This window comes from Convolutriloba macropyga, unplaced genomic scaffold (genome assembly GCF_964194025.1).
Source record: "Convolutriloba macropyga unplaced genomic scaffold, txConMacr16.3 SCAFFOLD_909, whole genome shotgun sequence".
Taxonomy (NCBI): Eukaryota; Metazoa; Xenacoelomorpha; order Acoela; family Convolutidae; genus Convolutriloba; species Convolutriloba macropyga.
Genome location: NW_027453247.1, coordinates 39,348 through 59,071, shown reverse-complemented (window position 1 = coordinate 59,071; position 19,724 = coordinate 39,348). Strand labels below are relative to the sequence as shown.

At 39.1% G+C, this 19,724-nt stretch overlaps 1 protein-coding gene across 1 annotated transcript; it reads right to left on the bottom strand.

Annotated features, from left to right (window-relative positions):
- Positions 1-6,479: 6,479 nt before the first annotated feature.
- On the bottom strand, positions 6,480-8,315 carry LOC142358157 (uncharacterized). Its single transcript, XM_075409618.1, has 3 exons — positions 8,163-8,315; positions 7,981-8,088; positions 6,480-7,789 (listed from the first exon to the last, which is right to left on the bottom strand). Exons 2-3 carry the CDS (start codon positions 8,083-8,085, stop codon positions 7,241-7,243), a joined length of 654 nt encoding a protein of 217 aa, XP_075265733.1. The 5' UTR covers positions 8,086-8,088; positions 8,163-8,315; the 3' UTR covers positions 6,480-7,240.
- Between the last annotated feature and the right edge of the window lie 11,409 nt (positions 8,316-19,724).

The window sequence follows — 19,724 nt, the reverse complement described above, 5'->3', positions numbered from 1 at the left end:
GTTGATCTTGGACTTTCACTTTGATCCTGCTCATTGTTCTGGCGTTGTATTGTTATTAATGGCTCCTCAGACTCATCAATTTTACGATTGGCATCTGATAGATCCTCAAATGGTTCTGCAGGGGCTGGATCTTCAACAAATGGGACTGGTTCTTCGTCAGATTGTACTTCCGGTGGTCCAAAAATATTTGGGGGACTTGGTGCCCTTGGTGGTGTTTCAGGCCCATTTGGTAGTGCTGGTGCTGGTTGAGCTATTGGATAACTCCAATATACTTGCGCTGAAGGGATGCTAAGAATGTTTTCGTTACTGCTTGTTGTTCGATCTTCATAGTACTCTTCTTCGAACAATTTCCCAATTTTTTCATCAAAAAGTTCAGGTTCTTGTCTAAATTTGCTCAAACTCGGGTCTGCAACAAATTTGGTTGTTAATGTATCAATATCGTCTATTCTGGTCTGTGGTACTATTGGTCGTAATCTGATTCTATGAACACATTGCGTAAATGGCGTTCCAACTTTTCGGATCAGATAGTTCGAGTTTGTAAGAACTTTTTCAACTTTGTATAGCGGGAGCCAAATTTGGACTGCTTTGTGACTAAGATCAGATTGATTTACTAAGCGCGGATTGAGCAAAAGACAATAGGAAAATAATTCTAAGGGTTTAGCTTCCGCTTTGTCATCGTAATAACTTCTATACTTGTGGTACATTGTGACAAGTTTCTCTTTGACTCGAGAAAATTGTTGTGTCATTGCATCTTGTAAGGTAACAAGAAAGTCTGAATTTGGCATGGCTGATTGAATGGCTTTGATGTTAAATCTAACATCCAGTGGTTTATGAGGTTCTCGGCCATGAAAGACTAAGGTTGGTGAGCACCCTATAGCTGAGGAGTAAGATGTGTTATGTATAAACACTGCTATGTCTAGCCATTTATGCCAGTCACTGCCTGTTTGATTTGAATCCAATCTAAGGATTCTTTTCATGGAAAGGTGAGATCGCTCAACCACTCCCACTGATTGTGCATGTTTAAGGGTTGCATGTCTTAGTTTGATCTCAAGAAGACTCGCTAGTTCATGCATTAAGTCAGAAGTGAAAACTGAGCCTAAATCTGCTATTATCATGTACGGTATGTAGCTATGCCTGAAGAAAATGGAAACTAAGGACTTTGCTACTGTTGGTGCATCTGCTTTTGAAAGTGGAATGGCAAAAATGTACTTAGAAAATACATCGACGGCTGTAAGTGCAAATTTGTATTGATTACTATCAAACGGACCTATGATATCAATTTGCATTACATCACCTGGATAATGTTGCTCTGATGAGACAGGCTGAAGAGGCGGTCTAAGGGTAACGTTCTTTGCTGTTTTCAACTGCAAACAAGTTAAACAATTTCGGATATAGTCAATAAGGTATTCTGTGAAACCTGGGAAATAAAATCTGTTTCTAAACTCAGCTACTGTCCTGGTGATACCTATGTGACCGCTAAGTTTTGAATTATGGAGTCGATAGAGGATCTCTTTCCTCAGGTGTTTTGGGACACAAAACTGGTAGACTAAAATCTCTCCTGTGTCATCAAAAAACTTTCTGTAAAGGATTTGATTCCAAACAATTAGACGTGGAAACTGCTTCCTATACTTTCTGAGTTCAAATGACAAATAACGGCTGTTATCCACTTCATTTTTGCTTAACCACCCTATTACTTTGACAATATCATTGTCTTTTTGCTGCTCCTCCACTAATGATAGTGGGTCAGCCAATTTTTCTATGTCTGGAAATGAGTCCAGTGGGTTTTGCAATTCTAATGCATTCATTTCCGGCTTAAACTGAATTTTCATAATCTCACTTCTAGGCTCCGTCAAATTGATTGAAATTCCCTGGTTTTTCAACTGTGAAAGCATAGCATCGTAGATTCCTTCCTTCTTTAATTTGTCGGTTAGTTCAGTGTCAAAAAATTGATCCTCTGATTTTTCAAACATATTTTCACACTCTGTAATAGCTGACAATGCAACGTCTGGTGTTTTTGCCGATAATGATATTTTAACTTCTCGCACTGGAATGCTGTCTGACATTGCCAATTCAATAGCATTATCAGGATCTGTCTGAATTCTTGAAATATAGTCTGCTGCAACGTTTGCTTTACCTGGAATGTGTGCTAAGGCAACATTGTACGCTAGTACTCTGTCCAAGTATCCCCAAAGCGAAGGATGAAGTGTTCTTGCCTTGAAGAACTGGGTTAGGCTTTTATTATCTGAGAAAACTAAAACTTGCTTTTCTGCTCCCCAAATATAGTGAGAAAATTCTTCCAATGCAAAATATAGTGCAAGAAATTCTTTGCAGAAGATTGACAATTTAAGCTGTGCTTTGTTAAATAGTTTCGAGCCGAAAGAAACTGGAGCATATGTTTTCTGTTCTTTGTGTTTGTCATCTTTCAGATAATCTTCAACTAGAAGTACGTATCCAGCTCCATGGTAGCTTGCGTCACATAATCTAACATACTGGAGCCCTGGTTTTGGAAATCTGAGTACAACAGTTGTTGCTTTCCTCAAGGCATTACGTATCTGTTCTAGAGCCTCTTGATGACGATCACTTGTTGAAAAAAATGCTGACTTTTGGAGAAGTTCATAAAAAGGTATCAAGATTTCATTTAGCTTAGGTATATGATTACGAAAGAACTGGACAAATCCAATCAATCTCTTTACCTGCTTTACTGTCTGTGGCATTTTCATTTTTGACAGAAATTTATCTATTTTCTTACTTTCTGGTTGAATTCCAGCTGGCCTAAGCATGTTTCCCAAAAATTTAATTTTGGTTGTTCCAAATATACATTTTTCGGGTGAGAGTTTTAACCCCGATTTTCTGACACAATCAATTATTTGCTTAAGATTTCTCAGAAGTTCGGTAACATTTTCAGCTCCACTTCCTATGTCATCCATATATTGGGTACATACATTTGCTGTAAGGCAAGGATCAAGGTAATGTCTAATAAAGGCGCTGAATCCAGTTACTGATTTGCTTAGTCCTTGTGCGAGACACTTATATGCGTATGTTCGAGATGCGAAGTTAAATGATAGAAGTTGTACAGAAACATCATCAGCCATCTGTACACAGTGGTAAGCTTGAGAGCAATCAAGCTTGCAGAATAGCTTCTTTCCAGCAAAATGATTCACTGCATCTTGCATATTTGAAATTGGAAACTTTGAATTTAAGTAGTCGTTTCGTAGTAAATGGTTTATTCGACGGAGATCAATGAGAATGCGGAGTTTACCTGATTCTTTACGTTGGGCAAAAATGGGACTTCCATACTTTGAGTTTGACAAAGTTGTTATTAGTCCGAAGTAGTGCATTAAAGCTAATTCAGTCAGAAGTTCATCTCTAAGATGAATTGGAGTGTGAAGGCTTTGTAAATACACAGGTAACTAATGTGATGGTGTCAATTTTATTTGCAGTTCAGAATTGTAGCCAACATCAAACCTGTGTTTAGCAAATAAGTCAAAATTTTCTACTAGGAGTTGTTCAACTTGTTTACGCTCTGTTTCTGATAAGATTGAGTCTTGCCAAGAAAATTGTTGTAAAAACTCATTCCTATCACTCTGATTTTCTATTGGGTTCATTTTTTCTCTTTCTCTGTACTCACTTATTTTATCATATACCTGTTTTTGCCAATTTGATAGACAGGTTATGTCTGGGCAGTTTTCCGGTGTTGGAAACCAAAATTTGTCGTATTCTGGTTCTGGTTTCTCAGTTTGTTGCGCTTTTGGTATTTCTATTAACTTGTTAATTTCTGCTAAGTAGTTTGATTCATCTCTCAGTTTTGCTAATTGTATAGTATCTGAACTAACATGTTGAAGTTTTTGTAACTCCTGGAAGTTTAAAACTTTAAATTGTGCTACTGGTGTGTTTATTTTTATTGTAATTGGGTGAGTGTTGAAATTTATAACTGGGACAAAAACTGTGTTTGTCTCAGTTGTTGTTACTATTGCTGAGCTAACCAATAACTCTGTTTCTGTTTCAAACTGTTTTTGAGGCGTAACGACTCCACTACAATGTTTGATTTCAGGCTGTGAGTCCTCAAATTTGCATTCTAAGACTCTCTGGGACTGTGCTTCAATAATTATTTTTCTTGCAGCAGTTAAATTGAACTTGCAAGGTTTCAATATTCTACGTCTGCCTGTTACAGGTTTGATTTCATTCAAATGAACAGACATGTCTTCAAACTTGAGTATTTTGTCTCTAGGACAAATTTGGATATTATTTTTTATGAAAAATGAATTTCCAATAATTATGTTGTTCATTTTAGGTAGCACTAAAAAATCTTCTGTGAACTTGTAGTCACCGATGTGGAAATCAACTGATACTTGTTTATCAATGTTTATTACTTGGCCTGATGCTGTTTTAACTTGGCTGAATTTTGGTTCACAATAAGAGCTTTTATTTATTACGCTATTTTTCTGTAGCTCCAATAAAACTGACTCCGACAGTGCACTTGTTGTTGCTCCTGTGTCAACTAGTGCTCGACGTTTAAAATTTTTCAAGAAATTATTTGAACATAGGAGAGCTCTTCTCCTTCTAACGTTATAACAGCATTTATAGATGATGACTCTACATGATGATTATAATGAATTTTTTGAGTTTTTTCTTTTATATTTTTTTGTTTTTTATTGGACTCATTTGGCTGTGGTTTAGTTAGTTTTTTTGCATCGGAAACGGTAACGTTTCAGATTTGTACTGATTAGCATTTTGGTTACTTGAAGTTTGACAGTCCTTTGCTAAGTGGTTGGGATATCCACATTTGAAGCATATTTTTGGTGCCGATTGCACATATGGGTAGTGGAAACTCTGATCTGTTGTCTGGAAAGTTTGGGAAACCTGGGGGTTTTGCTCAGAAAATTGACTCTGACTTGTTTGTTGATTATATTGATTTGGTGCCGGAAATTGGTTCTGGTAGAATTGCTGGGGAGATGTTTGGAATGCAAATTGCCATTGTAGGTTTCTATTTCTTGGAAATTTTTGTCTATTCGTATTTTGTTGATAATTTTGGTAGCCCCACTGATTGTTAATTGGTCTAAACGAACGCTGACCTGAGTTATTCCAATTTCGTGGTTTAAAAATTTTTCCGCCACCTTGTGTGTTCTGAGTAATGTTTTTCTGCGAGCTTCCTTCTTGTCGGGTTTGACTATCATCAAATTTACGTGTCAGTTCCGAAATTTTTGTCTCTAGTGAATCTTGTGCTTGGCCCATTTTTGTGAGCGCATTTACTAAATTCTCAGTAACTCCTTGTTGAATTTCGCTAACTGATCCTGGTGACCATTCATCTGTGGGACAAAGGTCCTTCAAAACTAAATTTTTTCGGGCTGCGTTACATGCTTCTTGTGGGGTAGCATTTTCAGGAAGTTCAAAAAGTTTTAAGCGTAGCCAGTTTGGCATTGCTCTGATAAATGCTCTTTTAATTTGACTTTCTCTGTTTCTACCTGCGCTTGCTAACCTTTCCGCATTTACAGCGGTTTCTCTGTCAAACCTAGGCCTATCTGCGTCATTTGCAGCTGGCGCTACAACTGGTAAATTAGGATCTGGGTAAGCCTGCTGTGCGCATGTTTGAATCTGTACTAGAAGATCCTCTGGCGTTGTTTTTCCAGGAATAAACTTAAAGTTCTCTAACTTTATTGCATGAACTTCTCTTAAATTTGGGTCACAATACTGATTTCTTAGTGCTGTGAGTGCATTTTCTAAGTTGTTTTGAGTAGCTTCAGCTAGTGTTAGAAAAAATCTAAGGGCTCCGTCTTTTAAGTGAAGTCGCAAGAAGTTTGCTTGTTGATCGTTAGGGACTGCTGTTACTGCTATGATACTGCGTAATAAAGCTTCAAACTCGCGCCAATTTTCACGTTCGAGGCCCGAGAATGGGCTGAGAGAGATATGTGGTTGAGCCATGCGTTTTGTTAAATTATATTTTGTTTAACTTTTATCCTAATAAATAAGGAGGAGAGAGTCGGTATTTTACTTGTATGCGCCTATCAAAAACCCTTTTAAATGTTTCAAAAGATGACTAGTTTAGCACTGATAGCACGGAGTGATTAGCTATGGATAGAGTGACAGTGAAAGCACTTGATGACATATATAAACTACACTGAGATAATTGGTTTTACTGCATTGTAAACTTACTAGCTTTTGAAGTCCGTTTCTGGCTGTTACTCTGTAGTTCTCAGCCCTTTGCAGTTCTTAGCCAACTGTTTTCTTCCTTTCTTCCCAAATCCGGTTGCTTTTATTGTGTGGCCTCTTCTGATTTTGTGCCTGATTGTGGTTGTCGTCTGTTGATGATCCGTGTTTGTAGTAAGAGTCGTTTTCAATAAAAATCGTTCTTAATAATTCTCAATAACGAATTTTCACAGCAATAAATAATACAAATTGCAAGTTATCTAACAGGTGTTTTCTCAAACTTTTTAACAATTAGCTTTTGAAAATATTGATTTGCATGACTTGCATGGCTTGTTAATAATTTGAATGAATTTTTAGCTCTCTGATGAAAGCGATGATGACAATTTGACTTTGGCCGAAATAAAGAGAAATAAAAGATCAGAAGTTTAAAGTTTCAATTGAAGGTAAGATCAACCGTTTCCCTTCTGTCACCAACTAATAATCTTGTCTAACTTTCAGCCTGAGCTCTTAAGGCTCTTCGGAGTGGTGGATCACGGTTTTCTTCTCTTTAAAACAACCAACTGTTCTCAAGACTTTATTCTCTCTCTCCCTTATTAAATAATAGCTTTCAGTAGGTTACTTTTGTTATGTGTATTCATTAAATATTTATCCGGATTCAACAGAAGCATATATGGGCATTGAGTACAGTAGTTTACAGCATAGTAAATTTAACAACAAATATACTTGTATAATTTAAATGTACCGGTTAAGAAATGTAACTTAAAACAACCAAATGTTTATTAACTCTATGATCATCAAAACAATCCTTTTTAGGACTACTTGATATCCAAGGATATCACACCATTAACCAATAACATTGCGGGCATTTCCCAGTACCGTAAAAATACCATAACAGGGGAGGTGCTTTAACTTTGCGCGGGTGGTTATAATGGGAAAGGTCAATTTCGCAGTGGAAGAGGAGTATAATGAGAAAGGCACCCAAGTGCAGACTTTTAAAAAACTTATTTACAAAGACAAAATTTAGCTCTCCGTTTTGAATTTTCCAGTATGTTTCTTTCAGCAGTAAACAAGAATCAGTTTTCTAATGCTATGACAATTATACATTACCACTACTATAACAGCGATGATCTTGGCATGTTTTACTATCACTTCTATTCCGAACATTTTCATTTTTTCTCTCTGTTGAGGCAGATAATTTGAAAGCCGGACTATCTCCGCCAGATAGTTCAGAACTTAGTGCATAGTTGTGAGTATCATCAAAAAGTTTTTCTGGATGCCACAATAAGTCGGAATCCAGCACTAAATCTACATCGTTTTGAAGTTCTGTGCTCCAGTGGTTGTCTTTAAAATCAATTTCCGTATCGCCAACTGTATAATCGTGCCCTGATTGCTGTAAAGACTCAAAAACTGATTGGTGCAAACTGTGAGTTTCCTCACTTCCAATGGTACACAGATTTGGGTCGTCGTAGCTCAGCAAAACAGGTTGATCACACTTCATGGATGTAGACTTCAAAGCCAGTTTATTTTTCAAACGATACATGCTCTTGAAACTCTGCTTGCCAAAATTCATCTGCACTGCTTCGTGGTTTTTTAAATGACGCCTGAGCAAATACGGATATTTGAAGGACTGCTCGCATCCAGGAAACTGCAAAAGGAAAAATATAAAACTTGAACAAGAACAATCACTCTAAAAGTATTTCAAACTATCGAAGATTCGGTTCTTTCCCATTATAGCTCACCAAGCCCCCAGTTTAATGGACATGAAACGTATAGTCCCAGTTAAGCAGATGTTCCAAATTGGAAGGCTATATGGGAGAGACCCAGAGGTATACTAACAATGCATGAGTGGCTCTTATCGAGGACTCGCCTTGATGTCGAACTACTTCTTGCACATTTTGAGTGCTTATCCGGAGATAGAACTTTGATATTGCCACAAGACATTGTCTGAAAAACCAACATTTAGCACAGCCAAGGTAAAAAAATACATTACCCCAAATTGATCACCAAGAAAGATTAACCGAAGTTCACGCCAAGTTCTCCGGCCACAATTCCGTGAAATCATCGAAAGTTAGATTTGGATAAACATATCAAGATCGTTTTCCAGCACATTATTGCTTATTTGAAACGTCATCTGACGCAAATGAAACGAAATCCAAATGCGAGACTCCGTAATTTCTGAAAATAATATAAGCTTTTGGCGACTACTATGTTATTGCGCAAAATGTACCACTAAGGAAAAACTGAACCCATTGAAACTCTAATTCCAATATGGGGCAAAATGTTCCCTTGGGTATAAAATCCCTAAGCTTTTTCTACTACTTCTACTACTTAAGGAAAGTGAATTTAAATTAGAAGGGAACAAACTACAATAGCATATAGACAAAATGTATGTGAGGTTTAATCAGAACAGTTACAGAAAGGTCGAGAAAGGTCGGCTACGTTATACCAGTCATAATTTATGCCTCACAAGCATGGCTCGCGAATAAGACCGAAAGCAAAGACATCGAGCGCATTCAAAGAAAAGCAACGTCGTGGATAATCAGTAACTGGGAAATTAGTTACAAGCAAAGACTGACCACACTGAAGTTGCTGCCTTTGTCATATTACTTCGAATTGCATGATCTATTAATGCTCATCTCACTGTTTAAAGGATCTTACAATATAAAAATAATATAAAACAATAATGAAGGGTTGTTAAGCACACGTCAAAACGAGCTAATAACAATTAATAAAACAAGAACAAGGAAGGCTGATGAAAACTTCTGGAAAAGAACCAGTTATTTACTAAATATAATACGAAAAGTAGGGAAAGTCGATCTCGATCAAATTGATAAGAAATATTTAACAAAAATATACTGGAACTACTTCTTCAAAAGTTATTCGGAAGTCAACTTATGTTCCTGGGCTTTCAACTGCAGCTGTGGACATTGTAACCCGGTGCAGAAGCTCAGCTCAGTCGTGATATGAAGGGTGCAAACCCATGTGGAAAGACCCACAGAAGCCTAAACTCTCTCTCTCTCTCTCTCTCTCAGAACAGTATTTACAAAAATGGTGGCAAAAATTAGTTCAATCGGTACCAGTTAAGAAAAAGAACGAATTTAAAAAGGAGATGAGAGAAGGTTGGGTACAGCGAGGGGTTTGCTACAAACCAGCAATTAACTTAAGGTGAGATAAAAATTATCAGAACGTAAAACAAATTTAAAAGAAAATCAAATAAAGGAGTATCAACATAAAAGCCTCCCTTCCTCGACCACCACCCCCATGGAAGCCTCGACCGGCTGCGGTCGTCGGAGCGAGCGGGAACCGCGCAGGCAGAGGACGGAGCTCCGGAGTAGCGCAAAGCTGATTTTCGTTCGGATAAACGTGATGATGCTGGCGTACGAGTCGTCGTGCTTAAGGCTCAGTTTGCTGGCAACTTGCTTTATCACCCGAGTTGCTGAAGTTCCTGCTCCTCCTGTGCAAGAAAAAATCAACGGACCGAAGGTGCCCTTCTCAACATTTATAACTCGAGGCTCGTATTTCAATTTTTTGATATTTTCATGGTAGCTATACGCGTCTTCGATATTTTTCGGGCAGCTTTTGGCAAAGGGGTTGAAGATTTTTACATCGAATAACGTTTTTGTGAATCTGCTGTCCCAGAGGCCATTGGCTTTAATATCCAATCGTGCGTCATCTTCAGTGCTGGTAGTTTTATTTGCAAAGGACTCACCTTGCAGTGGCAGAAGATTAGGCTTGATTTCAACATCAAAACAATTTTCCTCAAGCAGATTAGCGAAAGAGTCACGGATGTCGTTATGACTTAAGTGGGTATACCCGCCTCTGGGACAGTGAAGGGCATGGGCAACTGTGAACGGCTCGCCACAAACACAGTTGGACGCAAGTTTGGGGGGCTCCCAACCATACCGTAGAGCAATACCGTCTCGGAATTCAGACTTGGACAGATTGAAGTTATACTTTTTCAATGGCTTGGCATTAAGCCAACATGAAGCTCCTTTTTCAGAGGCTAGATCAATTGCATACATTTTGTGTGCATTCAAACAGTTTTTAATGCTGGATTTTTTCTCAATCATTTTCACTGATTTATCTTTTCTGATCTTCTCAACTCTTTTTAATTGCTCGGACTCGATGTTTGATACGTCCCCTAGGGATAGCGGCTCTGAAATGGTTTTTGAACGTTTGTATTCGAGAATTCTATCTTCAGGGCGATTGATGTTGAGTCCACCTTCTTGTACGGGGAGTGAAAATATGTCGCGATAGGTCTCGTCATAATTTGTGTTACATACAAGGTTACGGATTAGATGACAATTGATAATTTTCTCGGCTTCTTCCAACAAGTCGAACGTGTCTGGCGTTGTCCTCGATAAGAAGGTTAATTTATGCTGCACAGACTTTTTCAAGCATTTGTACACATTTTGGGGTGCAATTTTTGCGTGTTTGGATAATTTTTGCAATATACGTAGATAGTTTTTGTTTTGATCTTCTATGTATTGTTTGCAGGAGTCCACGTTTCCGATAACAGATCCAAGGTCTCTTGATCCATGAATATTATCTACTTCTTCACCTTTAAACACGTTTTTCGCGTCATTGACGAACTCTGCTTTGGTGATAAGATGGCATTTGATAACATTATAGCCGAATGAAGGACCATGCAGTTTCAACTTCGATAGAAGGACTTTCAGCACTTCGACCGATCCGGCGGCGTTTCCTTCATCCGCGTACCAATTTTGAATCAGGTTGTCGTCGGAAACCTTTTCGATGAGGGGCAAAATAGCTAGTCCATACATTGCCATTGCAAGTGGGTCGCCTTGAGTAGTTCCCTCTCGGGATTGCAGAACATTGTGAGAAAAATAAAGATTAGATGGGGTCTTATAAGAGTTGGATAGAGCCAGATAAAGAGATGGACAAAGAACCTCGATTTTTTTAGGGCTAAGTTTCTGTTCAAACTGTTGAATCACAATGGACTACAAAGAGAGCTGGTAGAAACTTCGGATCTTTTCCGTTTGCGCAGTGCGTCATGCACGCCCGCTACAGAGCACGTGCCATTACATACTAAACCATTATGTAAAATTATGGCACGTGCAATTGGGGATACCACCACAAATCTTGGAAGGGGGCACAAGAAAAAAATATCTAAAACTGTTCTCAACAAAAACCAATATTGTTGTGATAAACTTATATTGTTGTGATAAACTTATTAAATAGCTGCACCTTTCCACTTTTCAAACTGATTTGTTTCTAGATTGAATTGAGCTAGAGTATTGGCAAAACCGCACACCAGAGGAAAAATCCCGTTCGACTGTAGCTTAGAACGGGTGAAAACTTCACTTCATGGTGTATCTTATTGGTGCCTCGTCCTTTCGGAACGCTCTCGACCCAAGAAACAGTCACCAGGAAAAATTTCCCGAACAGAAAGAGATTGCAAGGCACGCTTTTACACTTGGTGGCCTAAACCTGAGCCCTCGAGCAAAAAACAAGAACCTCATAGACCAGGGCTGTTTGAAAGGCCGGAAAGATATATTTTTGTGGCACGTCGTAATTAGCAACACTGTATCGTACGACCGCATAAAAAACACAAAGCCCTGCTACACGTGGACACTGCTCAAGACTCTCAAGAGTATCCAGCAACGATTATCCTGCTGTCCTTGACTTGAGACGAGTTGGATCGGCCATTATCTTTGATCAGCTGAGATGACTTGACATCACCACCATTGACATCAAAAAGCTGATTTCCAAGAAAAAACAGAAAGAACCCAATAAAGTCAACAACCTCCGCCAAGTTCAACCAACAGGAATCTCCGAGCAGTGGATTGTCAAAACTCTTTGAACGAATTGACATCAATTGCTCAAACTTTTCAACAAGAAATGCCCTGGAACAAAAAACAAGCGCGAACAAGCGGGGAAAAGCTCAAGAAGAAAGGAATAAAGCAAAAGCACCCCAGTGATCTGTAATTATTTCATTCTAGCTTTGAGTCTTCTTGAGATTTCATTATCTTAGATCAAGCTAACTATCTAGAGATGTGAAAATATAAAAATCGGAGAAAGAAAGAGAAAAACCAGCAATCAGTCAGCGATGAAGCTTGCAACCGCAACCACTACAACAGTTTGTTCGCTCATTCCGATGAACAACTGATGGATTGCGACAGATGTAAAAAAAACAACTGTGTGCTCACGGTTTTGGAGTGACCGATGAAGTCTATCAGTACATAACCCAACCTTCGTTGCTTTGGTGCTGTGAGAGCTGTACCAAGGCAGTCAAAGAACTAATCGACACAGAGAAGGCAAACACCGTGAGTAATTCTTTATCCCAACAAATGAGGAAGGATTTGATGCAACCATGAGCAAGATGGAAACAAGGAATCAGGATCGTTACAAATTCATTTCGGGGCCTCCTTCCCTTAACAGACCAACTGGAAGAGAAACAACGTCGTGTGGATGGGCGTAGAAAAAAGGAAAGAATTCAGGTTGAACCGTTCAAAGAAATAATCCATGAGACAAATGAACAAAAAAACAAGAACAGCAAGAAATGCGAATGCAAAACAACGTGTTTATCTTCAGCGCCAACGAGGATCCAAAGTTCCCAAGGGAAGAGCAACTCAAGCACTACGAGGATCTAATCCAGAAGTGTTTGGTTCTGATTGATATAACGGACGCAACTGTAGAGAAACAAGTAAGGCTGGGGAGAAAACCAGAGAATGTCGATAACCCAGCTCAAGCCATATCTATACGAGTGACCTTCAACAATTTTACGGAAGTGTATGACATCATGAAAAATCTCAACCGGCTCGCTAATGCGGAAGATTCAATGAAGCAGCTACGGATCCATCCAGACAGGAGCTTCAAGGACAGAGATGCAATCCAGAAGCTCATACAGAGAGCAAAAGCCATGACCGAATCGGAGGACGGAACATACGAGAACCTCGTGAGGACAACCAAGTCATCAGGGTCAAATCAAAGAAGGGCTCTGCAAACGAAAGCAGAAAATTCCACTGACGTTTTGTTTCGCTAATGCCGACACACTAACTGAAGATAAACATATGGAAATGAAAACCGCTATCTACGAAGCGGAACACAAACCAGATATAATAGCGATACAAGAAAAGAAGCCGAAGAACACTAAAGTCCGTTGGAGCTAATTGCGTTGCAAATTTGATGGTTACAGCATTGAGGGAAGCAGCATGAACCCAGAAAACCCAGATAGAGGGATGCTTATGTACCTAAACTCCAAATTTAACTACCAACTCATAGATGTAAAATCGAATTTCATGGATTGGCAAGCTGTCAAGATTCGAATCTCTGGAAAAAAACTGTTATTCGCATCAATATACCGAAGCCCTATTTCCTCGGAGATAGATAACGGGGATTTAAATCGACTGTTCATCACCTAGAACAAAAAAAACTGGCACAGGAACGATCATAATCTGCGGCGACTTCAATTATCCGAAACTAAAATGGGACGAATAAATCAAGCAAGTTGAAGAAGTTACGAAGGAGAACAACTTCTTGGAAACACTGTGCGAGATTGCCACCTCACCCAACAAATCAACGGAGAATACCCGGGTAGCACAACTGACACAACCATCTTTACTAGACCTCCTTCTCTGTGATGTAACACCGACTCTTAGTAGCATCCAATATATCAATCTATTGGGCAAAAGTGGTCAAGTACATATCTAAGCCGAAATTGCAATATCGGTCGAGGAAGAAACAAATAAAGATCGCCCAAACTTCAAGAAAGCCCGCTACCTAGAAATGCCAGAATCAATTACAAGGGATTGGTTGCAAGTGAAAAACCAAACTGATGTGGACAGGGGTGTATGTTTGTTCACAGCCGAATTGCTCACAATTTTCGAACGCTTCGTGCCGACAGTTATGGTAAAAAGAAGCAAATGTCAGCTTCCTGCTGAACCCAAAAACACTGTCTATACTGCAACGCAAGAAAAGAATGTGGAGGAACTACTTGAAAGACAAGTTGAGGGCCAGATACAAAATGTATACCTAAATCAGAAACGAACTCATGAATTCAACCAGGGCTGTGGCTATTCGCCAAGAAATCCAGGTGTCTCTGGAAACTGGAAAAAGTCCAAAAGTATTCAATCTACATAAATAGCAGGCTTAGGAGCAAATAAGCAACGCCAAGCCTGCAAAAACCTGATGCACCATTTACTGCAGATGACAAGAAAGAGCGGAAATGCTATTATATTTCATTGCATCAGTTTTCACAATCCACTCGAACGATGAAGCAGCCGAACCAGTTGCCACTCCAGTCAGCGCTTTTCCAAATGACAAGTTTTTTTTGCTGAAGATCGAGAAGAGAATTGGACCATCTGAATGTGGCTAAATCTGGAGGCCCAGATATTTTACCGCCAGAAATATTCTATGAAGACAGGAGTTACATTCATGAACAACTGTTTCTTATTTTTCAAAACTCATGAGGCACAGGGAAATTAACAAATGGCTCAAAAGAGGCTGAATTATCGGCCATTTACACGAAAGGAAAAATGTCTAAGCCTGACAACAACAGACCTGTAAGCCTGACATCAGTGAGCTGCAAGATCATGGAGAAAATAATCCGTGAGGATATTATGTTATATCTCGGCGACAGTCAAATCAGGACATCTTGTATTCTTGAGCGGCAAATCAACACAACTGCAATCCCTCAACGCAATTGACCAAAAGACTGACAAAAAGGACCAAGGAATAGACACTGTTGTTACTTACCTCTGCCTCAGAAAAGCATTTAACAGTGTCACTCAAGGATGACTTCTCGCTAAATTGAATTTAATAGGTTTCTCTGGAAACGCATTCGATAGGATCCAAGATTTCCTTACGGGAAACAACCAGAGCAGAGATTTCTTGTCAATGGGAGGAGTTTCTCTTAGTGTAACGTTTTAAGTGGTATCCCGCAAGCTTCTGTTTTAGGGAACATATTGTTCATCATGCACATTAACACCATTGGAGAGAAAATCAAATTAAACATTCTACTCTTCGCCGACAACAACAAGTTCTACCGTAAAATGGACACAACGGACGACAGAACAACTCTACAAGAGGATATCAAACGCCTTGAGAACTGGTCGCGAAAAACTTTGCTGCTATTTCATGAAGAGAAATGCGCCTATTTGCCAATCACCGGCGTCAAACTTTTGCCAACAACCGAATGCGCCCTAAAAGGTGTTAATGTTAAATTAGCCAACGCGGAACCAGTGTTAAAGCAACCAAAAGAATCTTTGCCCTAACGAAAAAAACCATCTGCGTTATCACTTCTGCAAGATCATGGAGAAAATAATCCGTGAGGATATTATGTTATATCCCGGTGACCGTCAAATCAGGACAATTTGTATTCTTAACCGGCAAATCAACACAACTGCAATCCCTCAACGCAATTGACAAAAGGACTGACAAAATGGAGCAAGAGATAGACACTGTTGTGACTTACCTATACCTCAGAAAAGCGTTTAACAGTGTCACACATCAACGACCTCTGGCTAAAATGAATTTAATAGGTTTCTCTGGAAACGCTTTCGATAGGATCCAGGATTGGCTTACGGAAAACAACCAGAGCAGAGATTTCTTGTCAATGGGAAGAGTTCCTCTTAGGGTAACGTTTTAAGTGGTATCCCACAAGTTTCTCTTTTAGGGAACATACTGTTAATCATGCATATTAACAACATTGGTTCTACCGTAAAATGGACACAACGGACGACCAAACAACTCTACAAGAGGATCTCAATCGCCTTGAGAACTGGTCAAGAAAAACTCTCCTGCAATTTCAGGAAGAGAAATAAGTATATTTGCCAATCACAGGCGCAAAAGTTTTGCCAACAACCGAGTATGCCCTAAATGGTGTTAGTGTGAAAATAGCCAACGCGGAACCAGTGTTAAAACAGCCAAAAGAATCTTTGCCCTAACGAAAACAATCTTCGGCGACATCACATTTGAGATTTTCAGCTGTATTTACAAGTCGGTCATTCGGTCCCGCCTTCAAACTTGGAATCAAGTTTGGAACCTGCACATGAGAACATATGTCAAACTGAACAAAAATGTCCAAAAGGAGAGCAACAAAATTATTCAGTCAATCGAGCGAATCGGACAATGATTTGAGACTAAGGGTACTGAATTTTCCGACCCTTGCTTACAGAAGGAAAAGAGGCACCATGAGAAAAATGTACAAGATAACAAACCAGTTTGACAATAGCAGTGCAGGTGACAGATTATTTGAACCTAACGCAAGAATCCCCAGAGGAATACAGCAAAAGGTGATGTCGAAAAAAGCAAGAATAGAAAGCAGACATATTAGCTTTACTGTGCGAGCAGCTAAAGAATGGAACTGTCTGCCAGAAAAAATTACGTCTAGCCCAGTCTAAACATCTACAAAAGTAGACTAGACAGATACTGGGCTGAACTCCACATAATCATTTGAGATGTGGAATGGAACGATGGAGCTTGTCCCAGAGGCAACGCCTGTCGACCAGAAAACCTGACCTGACCTGATTTGACCTAATATGCTAAATCATAATTTTTACATTTCTTTAGCAAAACTTATTTGCAAGCATACAAGAAAAGCTAAGAACAAATTGTATTTGAAGCGGAGAATCTCCCAGCAAACCAAAAAAATGCAATCTGTGTTGTTGCTAATAATAGGGATGCAATTTGGTTTTCAGGAGAATTTAAAAACTTTACTAGAAGACCCTGGAGACAGTATCACACCTCAAAAACAATTTAATAGGGCGGCTCAGGAAGAAAAGGCACAAACCCAGGAAGAAGGCAAAGGAAAGCTAGAGCCAAAGCAAGGAGCGCGCAACAGACACAGACTTAAGAGGAGCTCCTGAGCAAACTGTTTCATTGCCGCCTTGACCTTGTGCTTTTTTCAGGTAGGTGCTTACCGCTCCCAAAAACGTGATTGAGGTATATCTGGAGAAAATCAAACTGCGAAAACACATCTTGTTTACATGAAACCCCTAAAAAATGTCACTAGCTGTAACTAGCGAACTGAATTGTTAAAACGATGTAAATCAGAAAAGCTTGAATATTTGCTAAACTAGGATCAGTTCCAAAAGAAATAAACAAAAAGATACACATCTCCAACCTGTTCTTTTGATAACTAGTAGCAGCTATGAAAACTTGAACTTACTTCTGGCACCATTCTTCCAGAAACTCCCGGGAGAAACCATTGTAGTCGACAGGAAAGATGCTAGAAAAACTACAGTCACGCTCTCTTGAGGATAAATATGCTGGAAATGCTGGAGTCACGCACTCTTAAGGAAAACGAAAAGATAGTATCTCCCGACATGAAACGTTTTTACAACAACGTGCCTGTTGGAGAGACTATAGAAACTGCTCTAAGAGAACTTTATTCAAGCAACCTAGTTCGAGAGATGCCAAGGTCCGCAATGAAATGTTCAATAAGGCTAGCGGTGACAAATGTTCATTTTATATGTGACGTGATTTCGTATGTACAATCATATGGTTTAGCCGTGGGTGCATCACTGGCTGTAATACTATTAAACGTGTGGAAGAAAAAGTTTGAGGCATCATCGCAAAAACCAGAGCTCAGTGACAATACCTCAAAACCTGATCAAAACGGGAGTTGTACGGACTGCAACCGGAGAGTGATTTGCCAGGAAAAGGAGTAGAATGTGAGTCATGCAGAAACTGGTTTCATGCAAAATACCAAAGAATAGCAGTTGAGGAATACGCCAACACGCAGGAAGTTGTTTAGATTAGTACGTATTGCCACAATCAACAGACAGAGGCGCATGTTGCTGGGAAAAAATATTCAGAAGGTATGTGGAAGACATTATCTGCAGAATTCGTGGTGACCAGGACGAATGCTTAAAATTTGCATATTCATTACACAAAAACGTGCAATATACATTAGAAAAAGTAGACATAGGTGATTGGTTTTTCTTGATAGCTACTAATTGTAAGCAACGAAATAAAATTACTTATCATTGGTACCAAAAAACAACTGACGCAGGAAAGAATTTTTGCAGCTGTGCACAGTTTCAGCATACGAAAAATGTGATCCAAGGGATGTTTCACAGGGTTTTTAACGCAACATCTAATTGGCTGACCTTCGATCAATCGCTTGAGTTGACAAAGACATTCTGGACCAAAAATACTGAGAAAAGACGATATTTGGTAGTAAGGATCAACTGAAATCAACACCACAAGAACACTGCCAAATCACCACGGTCTAAAAAGAGATGTGGTAGAAACTTCGGATCTTTTCCATTTGAGCAGTGCGTCATGCAACCCCTAACAGAGCACGTACCATTACATACTAAACAATAATTTAAAATTATGGCATGCGCAATTGGGGGTGCACCCATCAATCTTGGAAGTTAGCACAAAAGCAAAATATCCAAAGCAGCTCTCAGCAAAGCTAAAATGCTAATTCATAACTTTTAAATTTCTTTTGCAAAATTCATTTGCAAGCATACGAAAAAAGCTAACAGGAAGTTGTTTTTGAAGCCGAAAATCTCCCAACGATACAAAAGTAATGCAGCTTGTGTTGTCGCTAATAATTGAGATGCAATTTGGTTTTGGGGAAAACGAAGGAACTTTATTAGAAGACCCCGGAGACAGTATCACGGCACCAAAACAGTTTAGGATGGTTTCACAGGAAAAATGATGGCAAGAGCTTGTCCAAAACGCAGGGCAATGTTCGAGCCAAAGCATGGAATGTGGAATGGACACAAACTGATGAGGAGCTCCTAAAAAATCGCGTTTCATTGCCACATATCCCTGAGCTTCTTTGAGTCATGTGCTTGCTGCTGCCAAAAACGTGGCTAAAGTATATTTTTAAAAAACCGAATGGTTGCAAAATCAATCTTGATTACTCGAAAACCCTAAATAAGTCAACTAGGTGTAATTCAAAAATTGAATTTTTAAAACGACGTACAGAGAAGAATTTGTCGATATGCTCAAATCGGATCAGTTCCAAAAATTCAATGGAGCGGAAGATGAAATTATGACCAAAACTGATAAACAGATAAATAACAGCCTGCAATATTTGATAAAACCCGAGAAAAATGGAATCAAAGTATATCAAATACTCAGATCAATTGGTTCACAAACAGCGAGGCATCATGGCCTAGCAAGGATACATAAGAAATATACTCCTCTCCGACCTGTTCTTTCTATACCTGGTAGCAGTTATGAAAACTTGAACTGGCGTCTGGCACCGTTTTGCCAGAAACTGTTGGCGCAATCTTTAAAACAAACACAAAACATGATAGAAAAGCTAGAGTCACGCTCTCTTAAAGATAGCGAGCAGATAGTAACTCTTGACGTAAAACGTTTATACAACAATTTGCCAGTTAGAGAGGCTATAGAAATTGCTCTAAGAGAACTCTACTCACGCAATCTAGTTCCACAGATGCTTAGGTCCGAAATGAAATGTTTATTGAGGCTAACGGTGACAAATGTTTATTTTATATGTGACTTGATTTGTTATGTACAATCATATGGTCTAGCAATGGATGCATCACTATCTGTATTACTAGCAAACTTTTGGATGAAATAGTTTGAGGCATCACTCCAAAACCAGAACTCAATGACAATATCTCTAAATCTGA